The following is a 15,428-nucleotide window of genomic DNA, read 5'->3' on the forward strand; positions in this document are numbered from 1 at the left end:
TTAAGAAATTAATTAAAATCTTCACATTGTTTTGTTTCTTAGTTATTTTGTTGGGATGTGTGGTGATGGCGCAAATGATTGTGGCGTAAGTATAGTTTTTGTGATTTACTTTTGTAGTTCTTACTGTAGCCTAAATCATATTCACAAAACTTAACCAGTTGTCTTAAAATTATTAGGCTTTGAAGAGGGCACACGGAGGCATTTCCTTATCAGAGCTCGAAGCTTCAGTGGCATCTCCCTTTACCTCTAAAACTCCTAGTATTTCCTGTGTGCCAAACCTTATCAGGTAGTACAAATTAAAATTTTTCTCATCCCTTTTTCTCTTGCTCTAATAATACAGAAGAGAAAATTACAAAAAGTAATGTGAATTTGTTTAATATTAGCAGATTAGCACATTTGAGCTATAACTTATTAGTAACAGATTGATTTCTACTCATTTAGTTTAGTTCTTTTGGTGGATATAAGCACTTTGTTGTAGCCATTGAATGTTGATGTTCATGTGTCAAGATAAAGTTGTGGTTTGGAAAAGGAGTTTAAAATGCTTTTATTCATATGCCAGTGTTTGATTTCTTTTCACAGGGAAGGCCGTGCTGCTTTAATAACTTCCTTCTGTGTGTTTAAATTTATGGCATTGTACAGCATTATCCAGTACTTCAGTGTGACTCTCCTGTATTCTGTGAGTATTAACCTTGTGTGCAGAGGTAACACTTGATGTGCACAGTAAATTAAGATGTTGAGTATATATGTTTGATTTTGAGTGCATCCATTAGTAATTGTTTATGTGGAGTAGTACCTATAAATTTACCTTCAATTTACTGTAGTTTGAGTAGCAGATTGAAAAAGTTAAAATGAGAAAAGATGTTTCAACAGTGGTTTGTTGAATTTGGGGAATGGTTTGCATTTGGAGAAAAAGTATAAACAGCAATGGCCACAGGTACCCTGTCAGATTTTATAATCAAAGTGTTCTGACATCCTAAAGACTCATGGTGACACTATCCCATTTTACCATTTGTAGAAAATATCAGAAGGGATGGTATTAGATGAGGATACTAATTTACAACGTTGAATATTTTGAGTAAATGTTAGTGTTTTCTTTTCGCCAAAAAACCATGTTGGCCAGGATGATCTCGTCTCTTGACCTCGTGATGTGCCGGCCTTGGCCTCCCAAAGTGCTGTTATTACAGGTGTGAGTCACGGTGCCCGGCCTATTGAACGAATTTTAAGGAGATGCCTTTTATACTAATATACTAAATCAAATATTTGTAAATGTATATTATAGTTAATTTCAGAGACACATATATTTCAATTTTTAAGCAGGTCCAAGTGTCATTTTTAAGTTGTCATTATTGGGAAAATCCAAACTATTAATAAAACCTGGGGACACTATAAAAATAATTCCAAAAACCTAATAATGTTTTTAAAATTACTTCTATAGATCTTAAGTAACCTAGGAGACTTCCAGTTTCTCTTCATTGATCTGGCAATCATTTTGGTAGTGGTATTTACAAGTGAGTATTTTGCTTTGCTATTAATTTTTAAAGTGTATGAAATTCTGATGTGACTTATTAAATTTTTGTAAATTTACATCAACAATTGTAACATAGCTCACACCTCTCCAGATTCCTTGTAAATATATTATTTTATTACCAGTTGTTTATATCTTGCCCCATTTTTTATTGTTCTGTCTCTATTGTTTTTTTTCCCTGAAATATTTGAAAATAAGTTTTGAGTCAGTATGCTCTTTTGCCTCTGACAATTTTAGTGTATATTTTCTAAAAGCAAAACCATTATTTTATATAACTAAATACAGTTGTGAAGATCAGGAAATTTAACATTGATATAATATTATCTGGTCCAAAACCCATATTCAGGTTTTGTCATTTGTCTCAACAATGTCCTTTATGCCTATTTTCCCGTAGTCTCCTAGATTAGAACAAAATATATCTTCAGACATTGCCAGATATTCCCTTGGGGTGCAAAATCCTCTGGTTGAGAACCACTTATCTTTAGTAGGTGATAAAACTAGTGAAAGTTTGATAGGGAGCAGGATTACAGCGTATCTTTTCACAAGGTGCTAGTTACAAAGGGAAAAATAGAAATTTCTTTTTTTTTTTTTTTTTGAGACAGAGTCTGGCTCTGTCACCCAGGCTGGAGTGCAGTGGCACGATCTCGGCTCACTGCAACCTCCGCCTCCCGAGTCCCAGCAATTCTCCTGCCTCAGCCTCCTGAGTAGCTGGGATTACAGGTGCACACCACCATGCCCGGCTAATTTTTATATTTTTAGTAGAATCGGGGTTTCACCATGTTGGCCAGGCCAGTCTCTAACTCCTGACCTCAAGTGATCCGCCCACCTCGGCCTACCAAATGGCTAGGATTACAGGCGTGAGCCACTGTGCCCAGCTGAAAAATAGAAACTTTATAGTGGAAAACTTGTGTTGTATACCACCTGAATAAGTAATGAAAGCCTTGTTAAAAACTGTTTCTCCTATGTTTATATTTCTTCAAACATTGTTAATATCGTAAGAGGAAGAAGTATGTATTATTTTAACTAGTTTTGCAATTAAAGATTCAGAAAATAATGATCTCTTAAATATATGAGATGATCAACTTTGTAGTTATTGTGTTTATATTTAGTTTTACTATTTTTTTAATTTAAAATTATTTATTTATTTATTTATTTTGTAGAAATGGGGTTTCACTATGTTGCCCATGCTAGTCTCAAACTCCTGGGCTCAAGTGATCCTCCCACTATGGCCTCCCAAATTGCTGGGATTACAAGCATGAGTCACCATGCCTGGCCTAGTTTTACTTTTATTTGTTAATATTACTGTTGAATTTCAATAGAAATGTAAAAATTATTCCTGAGGCATTTTTTAAAAAGCCTACACTGTTTACTTTTACAGATTATCTAAATGTGTACGATATGTGACTTGGTTTTTGGAGATTTTTTATATTAAAGAATTGCTAGGCAAAAACAAATTTTTAAAGTTCCTAAATGAATCTAGTTATGCCTTATGTAGTGACAGATGAATGTAGATACAAACCTTTCCTCTTTTTCTTTTCAATATAGTGAGTTTAAATCCTGCCTGGAAGGAACTTGTGGCACAAAGACCACCTTCGGGTCTTATATCTGGGGCCCTTCTCTTCTCCGTTTTGTCTCAGATTATCATCTGCATTGGATTTCAATCTTTGGGGTTTTTTTGGGTCAAGCAGCAACCTTGGTATGAAGTGTGGCATCCAAAATCAGAGTAAGTTGGTCAATCTGTGTAAAAATCTATATAAAATATGTGCAACATGTGTGGTATAAAAATGAGTTTAGAAGTTTATATAAAAGTTTGTGCCAGGTGCGGTGGCTCACACCTGTAGTCCCAGTACTTTGGGGAGGCCAAGGCAGGTAGATCACTTGAGACCAGGAGTTCGATCAGTTGAGACCAGGAGTTCAAGACCAGCCTGGTTAACATGACAAAACCCCGTCTCTACTAAAAATACAAAAATATTAGCCGGGCATGGTGGTGCCTGTCTGTAATCCCAGCAACTTGGGAGACTTGAAGCAGGAGAATCACTTGAACCTGGGAGGCAGAGGTTGCAGTGAGCCAAGAGATGGTTTTTTGAGACAAAGTTTGCATGCCGACTGCTTTAAACACTTGCATAATTTGGCCTGTATTTGCCTGTATATCACGGTCACTCCTGTCTTTGGGAAGATGTTCAGGCAAAAACCTAATAATCACTACCAAGATGGGGATCTTAGATCAGTTTCTTAATTTGCTATTGAGCCTTACTTATCTGTAAAATAAGAAAGTTGGAATTAATCTCTGGGGCCTCTTCTAAACCCAGAGTGTTTTGTACTTCTAATCTCTCTTCCCCCAGTTTAGGAAATGGCATTTTGAAACTTATGGGGAAAAATAAATTAGGTGCATTTGCTATTTGTAGAGTGTAGAGTGCTCTGTAGATCACAAATTATAACATCATTTTAATTAAATGTGTTAATTTTGTAGAATTAAATTTTCAGGTGTAAACATTTATTTCTAGTTTGCTTGATTGAAGGGTATTATCTTTAAACATTTTAGAAGATTTTAAGAGATTTAACGTTACATTTTTTATGTGTGCATAAAAACACTGCACATGAAAAAAAGAAAAGAGGTGGAATTTTCTTGAGAATCTTTCCGTAGTTCACTTGCAGCATCATCTGTTAATGTTAATCACATTTTGTGAGCACTTACTTGCGTTTATAGTTAATGCTTCAGTAATGATCGTTGGGGACTTCTCATAATTAGTTGTTTGTGTGCCTCATGGTCCTGCCTACCTGAAAGTAGAAATGAGAGAGAGCCACAGCTGGAGAATACTGAGGGCCATCAAGCACTGGGGGCTTGCTAGGCATTTGCACAAGTCATCCTGCTAGTCCCCATGTCAACTTGTGATGTAGGTACCAACATTGACCAGCGAGGAGGTAGGCTCAGAGAGTAAATACTATTTCCTCAGTTCGCCCTGAAAAGTGATAGAGCTTGGGTCAAGCCCATTTTCTGTCTGCTTTTACTCTGCTAAAATTCCTGCCAAAATTAAAAAACTGAGGGGGCTTATTAAATATTTCTTACTTGATTCTAATTTTTTAAGTGATTGAGATGTCTGACTGAAGAGAAGACCCTTCATACTCTTTGTACCTGTTTTATATATCTTATTTTGATATTGTTGGACCTTTTGCTATAAATATCATCGTATTTCTGTTTGTTATGATAGTGATTCAGGGCAATTAAGGTAAGATTGGTTTCTTTTGGGAAATGAGTATTCTGTTTACTAATGCAAGCATTTTTTGCATGTGTTCTAGTGCTTGTAATGCAACCGGAAGCCTGCTTTGGAATTCTTCACACTTAGACAATGAAACCGAACTTGATGAACATAATATACAAAATTATGAAAATACCACAGTGTTTTTTATTTCCAGTTTTCAGTACCTCATAGTGGCAATTGCCTTTTCAAAAGGAAAACCCTTCAGGCAACCTTGCTACAAAAATTGTAAGTTTGGCATTTATTGTGATTTCCACCCTGCCTTGCCCCTTTAAAACTAATGTAGAAGAGAATAATTATAACTGTCTTTTCCACAGTAAACCAGATCTTCACAGATGGAATGAACTTAGTGATTTAGATGTTTACTCTTTTGTTTTACTTTCATTGGTAGTTGCCACCCTAAATTTAAAATTAAAGTCACCAGTGTTAAACACTGTTGTTTTTCACATCCTACTGCCTCTGGCTGCAGCTTTTGTTTCTGCACCCCATTGCGGAGGGAGTTAGGATTGGAAGCAGAGACAGAGGTTCCTCAACCCATTGCGGAGGGAGTTAGGATTGGAAGCAGAGACAGAGGTTCCTCAACCCATTGTGGAGGGAATTAGGATTGGAAGCAGAGACAGAGGTTCCTCAACCCATTGCGGAGGGAGTTAGGATTGGAAGCAGAGACAGAGGTTCCTCAGTTGGAACAGTAGGTATTACACTTTCCCCCGGGGCAGTCTGCACAGCATCGGCCATCTTCTTCATTTCCGACACTGGTATGGCCTGTGTTCACCTCTGGGATTCTTCATTTCTAGTATCTTTGCATGCTATTGAAGAAAGGGCCATTCAGCACAGGGTGAAGGGGGGCCTGTGCCCTTGTGGACTTGTCTATGGCAGTAGAATATACCATTTTGATTGATCAAAATTAGAGTTTATGGAAAAAATCAGTTACTACATATAAATTGCCAATTAAAAAAATTAAGAATACACTAATATATGGAACAACTTTTAGACTTCTGCAGTATCTTGGAGCGAATAGCAATTATTCTTTTGCTGTAGTTATGACGAGGTGGCAGTGTTCTAGTTGGCAAGATGCCAGGTCACAGGTATCGGTATATCATAGGAGTCACAACTGTTAGCGTCTCTGTCTCTCATATTAGCATTTATAAGGCATTTTCTCATACGTTATCTTATTTGTCACTTCTACCCTGTTGGTTTGTAGGGCAAGTTTTATTACTTTATATTTTGGACAGGTAAGATTAAAATCTGATCTTACTGGTAATTTTTCCTTTATTTGCCCCCTTTTTGGAACTTATGTTTCTTATTTTAAAAATTACTATATTATTACTTATTTATTAGTTATATATTGCTATATAACTATACTAATGACTGTTACTAAGAACTGTAAAAAATAACTATTTAAAAAATAACTGTTATTATTTATTAGTTATATATTGCTGTATAACCATACTAATAACTATGTTACTAAGAACTGTATTAGAACCATGCTATGGGATGAAAAACCTTCCATAGAAGATTTGCCATGGTATTTCTAAAAGGATTTTTTACTACCGATAACTTATTATAAGGTGAATTTAATCATTAACATTGGTATACGTTCTATTTTTAGTTCAACATTTTTAAATTTCAAGGAAATATTGAACACATTTAAGGGTAGCTAAAAACATCTATGAAAAAACATTGCTTTTTTTTTTTTTTTATTTGAAGAAAACTGGTATTCAGACTGGTTTGCAAGCAAGACAGCTATATCAAGAAAGTTAATTTTAGAGATCTACCCTATCCACACTGTTACAATTAAAAAAGAGAAAGGCAGAATATTAGTTGCCTGTTTCTAAAAATGCATCTTCTATATGTTTGGAAAACTTTTTTAAAAAGGGTTAAGAAATTTTGTATTCTTGTTTAATTTCCAATTTACTAGAATAAAGAACACTGTTGTTGGCCACTGGATGATTTAAAAATGTATTATTATATTTAGCAGAAATACAAGCATAAAACTTGATTGCCTTTCCTATAATCAGCTTGTGTACTTCTCTCAGTGGGTAAACAGAAGCACTTTCTGTTATAAAACATGCCTTCTGAAAAGCACAAAAGGAGCAGTACAGTTGATGCAGACGTTCTGCTAGTTTTCACGTCTTGTCTGTTTGTCACGGGAGTCCATGCAGAGTCCTTTGCTAGGACCTGCCAGTTGTTGCTCTCTATAAATGGTGTGTAATGTATTAAATGTATTTTGAAATTATATTTTTAAGAATTAATCTCATCCTTAGGCATTTAAGGAACTCTCTTTTGAGTTTTTTCCTTGCTTGTACTGGTTCACTTTCAATCTAAATTAAACTTAACTTCAGTCTGTTTGGTTCCCTATTTTCAACTTGAGCTTCACAGTTAACGTTTTCTCATTCAGCTGCTTTCATTTCAAGGGTCGTGATATGCACTTAATTCTTAACACTCTCCTTTAGACATGATTTCTTGGATTTGGCTTCAATTTTTAATGCAGTTTCTTGTTGGATCAGCACAAGTTTATTGCTTGTGCTACCTAATCCCTTTGTCTGTCTATGAAGGCATTACTACTGAATTGCCAGTATCTTTCCTATTCAGGGCTTGTGTATCTTTTTCCTATTCATCTAGCATGCCTAAATTGGTTGAAGCAGTTCAGATACCTAGAGGCCCTACAGAATAAGGTGACCTTTTATAGACATAACTGGATAAGGGAGAGCGATAGGGATAAAAAGGCTTAAGATTTGTGGCTGTAGGTTAGTTCTAGTTATTGTTTGGGGAAGGAACAAAGAGTTATATATTAGGGATGAATATTGTATGTGTGTCTACCTTATTTCAGAGTCACTAAGGAGAATATGAAGGAAATCCTTTCTGGTACCTTATTTTGATGCCATAGTCCCTCGGTGGGATCTGGGATCATGAACAGCACATCATATGTTGCCACAAGCTGAAAAATATTTCATAATAACTTCAATTTAATGTTGCTATGTACTTTGAATACTTAAAAATCTACTATTTCCTACAGAATCCTTATATCCCCATTTTATAGATAAAATAATTTGACTGTAAATGACTTGTTCAGATTCACATAGCTTTGTGGAAGAGTCAATCTAAAACAATCTAAATCCCTGGCCTGCAATCACCAGTGACACACAATTTGTTTTGATATCTGTCTTCTGGTGAAGAATGTTTATTTTACACTTTAGTATAATTACTAAGCCATTGCTTATAATGCTAGGAGAATCTAGGAGCTGAGAGCATAGTCTACAAGAAATTCATACCTCTCTAAAGTGAATACCTAATTCTTCTATTCTTGGTTGAAATCCTTATTGATTTTAAAATTTGGTATGATTATATGTCTACCAGCCATCCTTCTCCCCTGTCACTTAGTGTCTTTTTGGAATAGTGCCTTTTTTTTTTTCCTCCAGGCTAAACAAAGATAGATTCAGTTACTTATTTTCTCTTTCACATGGAAATCTTGGCAGATTTTTAGAGGTGGGATCCAAGAGGTGGCTGTGGGAGAGACATGAAAATTTGAGAAACAAACATTGTTTAGGTAGATGTAAAGACGTTTCTGTGCTTGAGTAAGTTATTTTATTTTATTGTTTTGCCAACAACGCACATGTCAAGAACCAGGTGTAAATCTGCTGTGGTTTGAAAACTGCAATCGGATTTGAAAAACATGCAATATGGGTATTACTTCATTGAAATTCTTTTTTAGTCTCTGTGTTTCTCTCTGCCATTTATATTCTGACCATTGCTTTTTGTACTTTTTCTGATTTTGTCTTTTTTCTTTTCTGTTTCTATATACTTCCAACCACCACTTTCTAAACACTTTTTCCTTATCTGACCATAACTACTTAAGTGACCATAGAACTTATTTGATACTTTAGTTGCTGCATTTGTGAAACAGGATGTCACATTTCCTATTTACAGTGTAGTGGAATTGCTTTTTACACAATATGAGTCCCACCTTTTTTTTTTTTTTTTGAGATGGAGTCTCGCCCTGTCGCCCAGGCTAGATAGAGTACAGTGGTGTGATCTCGGCTCACTGCCAGCTCCACCTCCCGTGTTCATGCCATTCTCCTGCCTTAGCCTACCAAGTAGCTGGGACTACAGGCACCCGCCACCATGCCCAGCTAATTTTTTATATTTTTAGTAGAGACAGGGTTTCACCGTGTTAGCCAGGATGGTCTCAATATCCTGACCTCATGATCCGCCCGCCTCGGCCTCCCAAAGTGCTGGGATTATAGGCGTGAGCCACCACGCCCGGCCCCGTGTTTTTTTTAATCCTTTTGGTCAGTGGCTCATAGTAAAAAAAGTGTCTCCACTTTTGGTATAAGTGTTCGTGTAAGTTTCAGCTTAAGCTACTAAAACTATGTATATATACCCCTACACACTGGTATATATAAACATAAAAATGATTAATATATAGTATAGTTTCCGTAGAATGGTAAATATTTACCTGTAGTTTTGAATTGATATTAACGAAGTTTATATTTACAAATAACTTCCACGTTTAAACGTAGCACTGAGACCCTTCATTTCCAGTCAGTAGAAGGAGAGTGACTTCTTTACCCAGTCTGGAGGCTTCGTGGTAAAGTTTTTGTATGTGGTCTTAGGAAAGTTTAAGTCTGAAATGGAGTTCAAATAGGAACTTGTAAATAAATGTCCAGATCAAAGGAAAACGGGAAAAAGTTTGGGCTATCAATATAATTAAGACATTTTTGGAGCCATTTTTATGGCTTATTATTATATAAGTATATGCTTATATACATGCATGTATATGTGTGTATGTACACACTTAAGAAAATGGCCATGAGCAAGCAGTTTGGTTTTTGAGTTAGAAAAGTGAGACAAAGTACTACTGGGTGGATTTGCTGTTCCCAGCTCCCATAGCAAGCCATAAGGTCAGCCCACTTTGAAAAACAGTAGATCAACTCAGTCTCTTGGCTTTTGGCTTTTTCTGTGAAAACATTTTCACAGTGTAAATCAGTGAAAAAATGGGATTCACTTAACTAGAAATATATTCACATTTAGGTTAGAATGCCTCTGTTTAGGATTAAGACATACCTAATACTGAAAATAAATGTTGTTCAGCATTTTTACAATCAATAGTAATTGTCATTGAATACATGTTTTAAATGATAATCTCATTTTGCCACACATAGTTTAGTCTCTTGTTTGTACATTATATATTGACTTTACTATCTTACAAAGTAGCTATCAATTTGGGCAACATGCAAATGTCCATGAAGGTCTGAGTCTTATTTTTTTAAGTGCTGATTATTTTCTGAAGTATTTTTATGGTTAAAGCTAATGGAGTTTAAATATAACATCACATCGTGTATATGAATCTTTTGGGTGCCCTGGACTCGTACTCTAGGAAATAACAGAGCACATACTTTATTTCATCAACTGAAGTGAAAGTATTCAAAACCAGATTTAGAAATGATAGTATGCCAGTTGTTATTGGATACCTTTTTATACAAAGGAATTTCCTAATTTACTTGTTTTACTTTTACTTTCTTTTCCAGATTTTTTTGTTTTTTCTGTGATTTTTTTATATGTTTTTATATTATTCATCATGTTGTATCCAGTTGCCTCTGTTGACCAGGTTCTTCAGGTAAGACTTAAGCACATCATTTGTTTGGGGAAAAAGACTAACCTGTATACATTTCTTTTTTTCCAGGATCTCTTCTTTTTATATATTCTATTATAAGTATATGTCTAGTAGAATTGCTTTTTACACAATATGAGTCCCACCTTTTTTTTTTTTTTTTTTGAGATGGAGTCTCAAAAAAAGATGCTGTTATATTAACTCAAAGATACTCTACAAAGAATAAAGAACCTAATTAAAATAGCAGCTTTTATTAGCTATACCTGTTTAATCTCTGCTTCTGGTTCCATTTTCATTTGTCTGCAAACAAATTAAATAGCCCTTGGTCTTTAAAAACAAAAAAGCGTTGATCCTGGTACCTGTTACTCCTCTCTTCTCTACCATCTGCTTCTTGAGTAGTCTGCACATGCTCCCTTTTGTTTTTTGGCCATTTAGTTCTTCATTCTTTTCATTAAAAACTTTCTGAGTAATGAAATACTTGTTTTTCTTACAAAAGAATATGTGCACATATTTAAGTTGTTAACTGTAATTAAAAAATGATAAAGAAATAACACCCTGAGTGTATCATCCAGCCTAAAGAAATGAACATTACCTGAGCACAAGTCAGTGACAAAAGAAAACAAAAAAAGGTATCATTGCCAATCAATAAGGCACTCTCATGTACCTGTTTTGATGATTTTCCCTGTCATTCCCTGTTTTCATTATACACTTACCGTGTATGTTTGCAGTCATAAAAGATAGTTTTGTGTGCTCTTGAACTTTATGAAAATGTTAACTTGTTCCCCTTTTTCTGTGACTTGCATTCTCCCATCAACATTGTTTGTTGATACGTGTATTTTATTTTCACTGCTTTATAGTATACATCTCCCATCAACATTGTTTGTTGATACGGGTATTTTATTTTCACTGCTTTGTAGTATACAGTTGCAGGAATATATTAAATTCATGTCTTCATCCTCTGTGGGTAAATATTTACTGAACATACCGCTGCTATGAACATATTTTTCATGTCGTTCAGTGTGTGGGGGTAAGTAGTAGTGTGCCAGAGCGGAGTGGACATATTTTTCATGTCGTTCAGTGTGTGGGGGTAAGTAGTAGTGTGCCAGAGCGGAGTGGACATATGTTTCATGTCGTTCAGTGTGTGGGGGTAAGTAGTAGTGTGCCAGAGCGGAGTGGACATGTTTCATGTCGTTCAGTGTGTGGGGGTAAGTAGTAGTGTGCCAGAGCGGAGTGGGAGTGGTTTACCCAGGGACAAGCAGTGAGACAGTGGTGCGATGCTGCAGAGAATTCGAAAAAGTAATGAAGCCCAGTAGAAGTCCATCTGCTTTTTAAATATTGCCATGTGCTGGTAATTGCAAACACTTCCAGTGGTAGTATACTCCTTCCACTAGTACCCCTGGCAAACCACTTGGGACAGAAGTTTCCTCTGGTGAATCTGGTATCATGATGAGCATGTACTGCTCTTCAGCTACCATGTGGCAAGTTGTTTTCCAAAGTGATTGTGTCAGTCATCCATCAGGGTTTGACATCCTGTTGTTTCATATCATTGCCAACACTTTGTCTTGTCTAGTGGGTGTAAAATGTTATATCATGATGGTTTTATTTTGCCAATTAACTTTACTAATGGAGTTGAGCATTTTTTCATATGTTTAATGGCCATTTTTATTTTCTCTGTGAACTGCCTATTCATGTCTTTGGCCAATATTTTCTACTAGGATGTTGCCTTTTTTTAAACTTAGTTTTCAGAGTTCTTAATGTATTATGTTTGACTGTATAGTGATAAATATCTTCTCCCAGTTTGTGGCTTGTCTTTTTACTTTGTTTATAATATCTGTTTTTAAAAAACAAATTTATAATCTGACAAGGCAAATTTATTAATTTCTTTGTTTGTTCCTTGTGTCTCAGTTTGGCAGACTTGTCCATCTCAGAGTTATAAAGATACTCTCACATTTGGTCTTTAATCCATCTGGAATTAATTTTATGTATAGCTTTTGAATAGGGATCATATTTCTTTTTCTTTTTTTCTCTTACATATACCCATTTGTTTCAGCAATTGCTTATTGAAGTTTGTCTTTTCCCACTGATATTCAGTGATACCTTTGTCCTATATCAGCTTGCTTCCTTCCTTCCTTCCTTCCTTCCTTCCTTCCTTCCTTCCTTCCTTCCTTCCTTCCTTCCTTCCTTCCTTCCTTCCTTCCTTCCTTCCTTCCTTCCTTCCTTCCTTCCTTCCCTCCCTCCCTCCCTCCCTCCCTCCCTCCCTCCCTCCCTCCCTCCCTCTCTCCCACCTTCCTGCCTTCCTGCCTTCCTGCCTTCCTTCTCTCACCCAGGCTAGAGTGCAGTGATATGATCTCAGCTCACTGTGGCCTCAACCTCCTGGGCTCAAGTGGTCCTCCCACCGCAGCCTCCTGGGTAGCTAGGACCACAGGTGTGTGCCACCACACCCAGCAGATTTTAAATTTTTTGTAATAAAAATTGTAATGGGGTTTCACGGTGTTGCCCAGTCTGGCCCCCAACTCCTGGGCTCAAGTGATCCTCCTGCCTCGGCCTCTGAAAGTGTTAAGATTATAGGCATGAGCCGTGGTGTCTGGCCACAGTTTTGCATATATATAACTAATAGTGTTTTAGGGACTCCATATTTTGTTCTTTAGTTCTCTTTATTTGTGCCAGTACTATATTGTCCATGTTGACCATGACTTTATAAGAAATCTTGATATATGGTTGGGTAGGACTCCTACCCCCACATACATTGTTGTTCATCATGACCTTTTTTGGCTGTGCTTGAGTTTTTCTTCTTCTTCTTCCTTTTTTATTTTTATTTTGTGTGTGTGTGTGTGACAGAATCTGGCTCTGGTGCCCAGGCTGGAGTGCAGCCCACTGCAACCTTCGTTTCTCGGATTCAAGTGATTCTCCTGCCTCAGCCTCCCGAGTAACTGGCACCTGCCACCATGCCTGGCTCTAATTTTTTCTATTTTTAGTAGAGACGGGGTTTTACCATGTTGGCCAGGCTTGTCTCGAACTCCTGTCCTCAGGTGATCTCCCTGCCTTGGTGAGCCACTGTGCCCAGCCAAGCTTTTCTTCTTAACTTTTAAGTTTAGTTTGTCAAATACCAGGAAAATCCCTCTCGGAACTATTAGAATTACACTGAGTTGATCAATAAATTTTGAGGGTGAATTGATTAGTTTTCCTTCCCACAAACAATATCTCTTTCTGTTTGTCTTCTTGACCTAATGTCTTTCAGTAAGTCAGATAGTTTTCTCCCTAATGGTTTTTGCACATTTTTTGTTAGATTCCTGGAGTAATACAGTTTTTGATCCCTTGATAAATTATAATTAAAATGACATTTTCTAATTTTTTATGTTGTTGAATTCAATACAATTGTTTTAGATATTCATCTTGTACCCAGAAGCCTTGTCAGACTTTATTCAGACACATTTTAGATTGTCTAGGATTTTCTGTTTAGAGAGGCATCATATATAAGTAATTACAAGCTGTTTGTTTCTGACATTTCACAGTCTTTACATGCTTTCTTTGTATTTTTCATGTGTTAATATATTGGTTACAGTGATAGTGATATGCTTGTCTTAGTCTTGTCTCTAAAGGAAATGTTCCTAATAGTTCACCGTTAGATATACTGTTTGCTGTGTATTTCTAGTACATAGTCTTTATCAGGTTAAGGAAGCTTCCTTGGTTGTACAGTGTTGTTAACATAAATGGTTTTAAATTTTTATCTAATGCTTTTTTTTTTTTTGAGATGGAGTCTTGCTGTGTCGCCCAGACTGGAGTGCAGTAGCATGATCTCGGCTCACTGCAACCTCCGCCTCCCAGGTTCAAGCAATTCTCCTGCCTCAGCCTCCCAAGTAGCTGGGATTACAGGCATGCACCACCATGCCTGGCTAATTTTTTGTATTCTTAGTAGAGATGGGATTTAACCATCTGGCCAGACTGGCATCCAACTCCTGACTTTGTGATCCACCCGCCTTGGCCTCCCAAAGTGCTGGGATTGCCGGTGTGAGCCACCATGCCCAGCCAATCTAATGCTTCTTCTGCAGCTATTGAAATGGTCACACAGTTTTTCTCCCTGAAGAATGTGATGAATTATAGCTGATCAGTATTCAAATATTGAACTAACTTTGCAATTCTAGAATAAATTCAGTTTGGTCATGATGCACACTCTTTGAAATTTGGATTTAGGTTGCTATGATTTTGTTTTGGATTTTTGCCTCTGCATAAATGAGATCAGATTTGATTTTCCTTCCTTGTGTGTTATGGACAGGTTTGATCTTAAAGTTATATAACTTAAGCTTACAAAGTTTGTGAAGTGAGTATTCCATTGCATGGACTTTTTCGTAATTTGTTTAGTCCTGTTTTGCTGGATATTTAGGTTGGTTCCAGTGTTTTGCTATTAGAAACAATGTGGTATTGTAAATCCTTGCATACTTCAGTTACAGACAAATATATATTTATAGGCTAAATATGAAAAAGTGGAATTGCTTGGTCTGAGGGTATTTATAAATTTAATTGTCATAAATGTTGCATTATTGAACTTTGAAGGTGTTCCGGGTTGTAGTCTTACCATCAATGTATGTCTGTTTCCCTGCATATTTCATTGAGGGGGTTAGATAAGCACTTACAGTAAAAGAAGAAAACAAAATGCATTCTATTTCTCTTCTGCTGCACATGTCTTCGGTTTTACAACCAACTTTTTCTTGAAATAGTACCACATTCAGCTTACCTTCCACACATTTGTCAGCTAGTCTGGCATCTTCCCCTGCCAATCTACTGAAACTGCCCTTAGCAAGGCCATTTGCCTCTTACTGGTTATGTCCAGTAGACTTTTCTCCTTAATTTATTTTTTTCCAGTCTTACTTGACTCCCCAGCAGTATTTGTTGAGTTAGCCATGTCATCATTCTTAAGATACTCTCTTCCGAAATGTTGTGATGCTTTGCTGTCTTTTGGCCTTTTCTTACCTCTATGACTCTTCAGTCTCATTTTCTACTGTGGTTCCACTCCTTCTGCCCGTTCCTTAAATGTTAG

At 36.4% G+C, this 15,428-nt stretch overlaps 1 protein-coding gene across 11 annotated transcripts in view; it reads left to right on the plus strand.

Moving 5' to 3' along the window:
• The window catches only part of ATP13A3 (ATPase 13A3), a 97,413-nt gene that overhangs the window by 69,660 nt on the left and 12,325 nt on the right, over nt 1-15,428 (plus strand). For all 11 annotated transcript variants that reach the window (XM_015444909.4, XM_015444907.4, XM_005545354.5 and 8 more), the window contains 7 exons: nt 43-85; nt 177-286; nt 580-676; nt 1,436-1,508; nt 3,071-3,248; nt 4,823-5,010; nt 10,311-10,399. In XM_015444909.4, the coding sequence (XP_015300395.1) occupies nt 43-85; nt 177-286; nt 580-676; nt 1,436-1,508; nt 3,071-3,248; nt 4,823-5,010; nt 10,311-10,399 (778 nt within the window). The remainder of the gene's footprint in view (nt 1-42; nt 86-176; nt 287-579; nt 677-1,435; nt 1,509-3,070; nt 3,249-4,822; nt 5,011-10,310; nt 10,400-15,428) is intronic.

The sequence above is a fragment of the Macaca fascicularis genome, chromosome 2 (genome assembly GCF_037993035.2).
Source record: "Macaca fascicularis isolate 582-1 chromosome 2, T2T-MFA8v1.1".
In the NCBI taxonomy this organism is placed as follows: domain Eukaryota; kingdom Metazoa; phylum Chordata; class Mammalia; order Primates; family Cercopithecidae; genus Macaca; species Macaca fascicularis.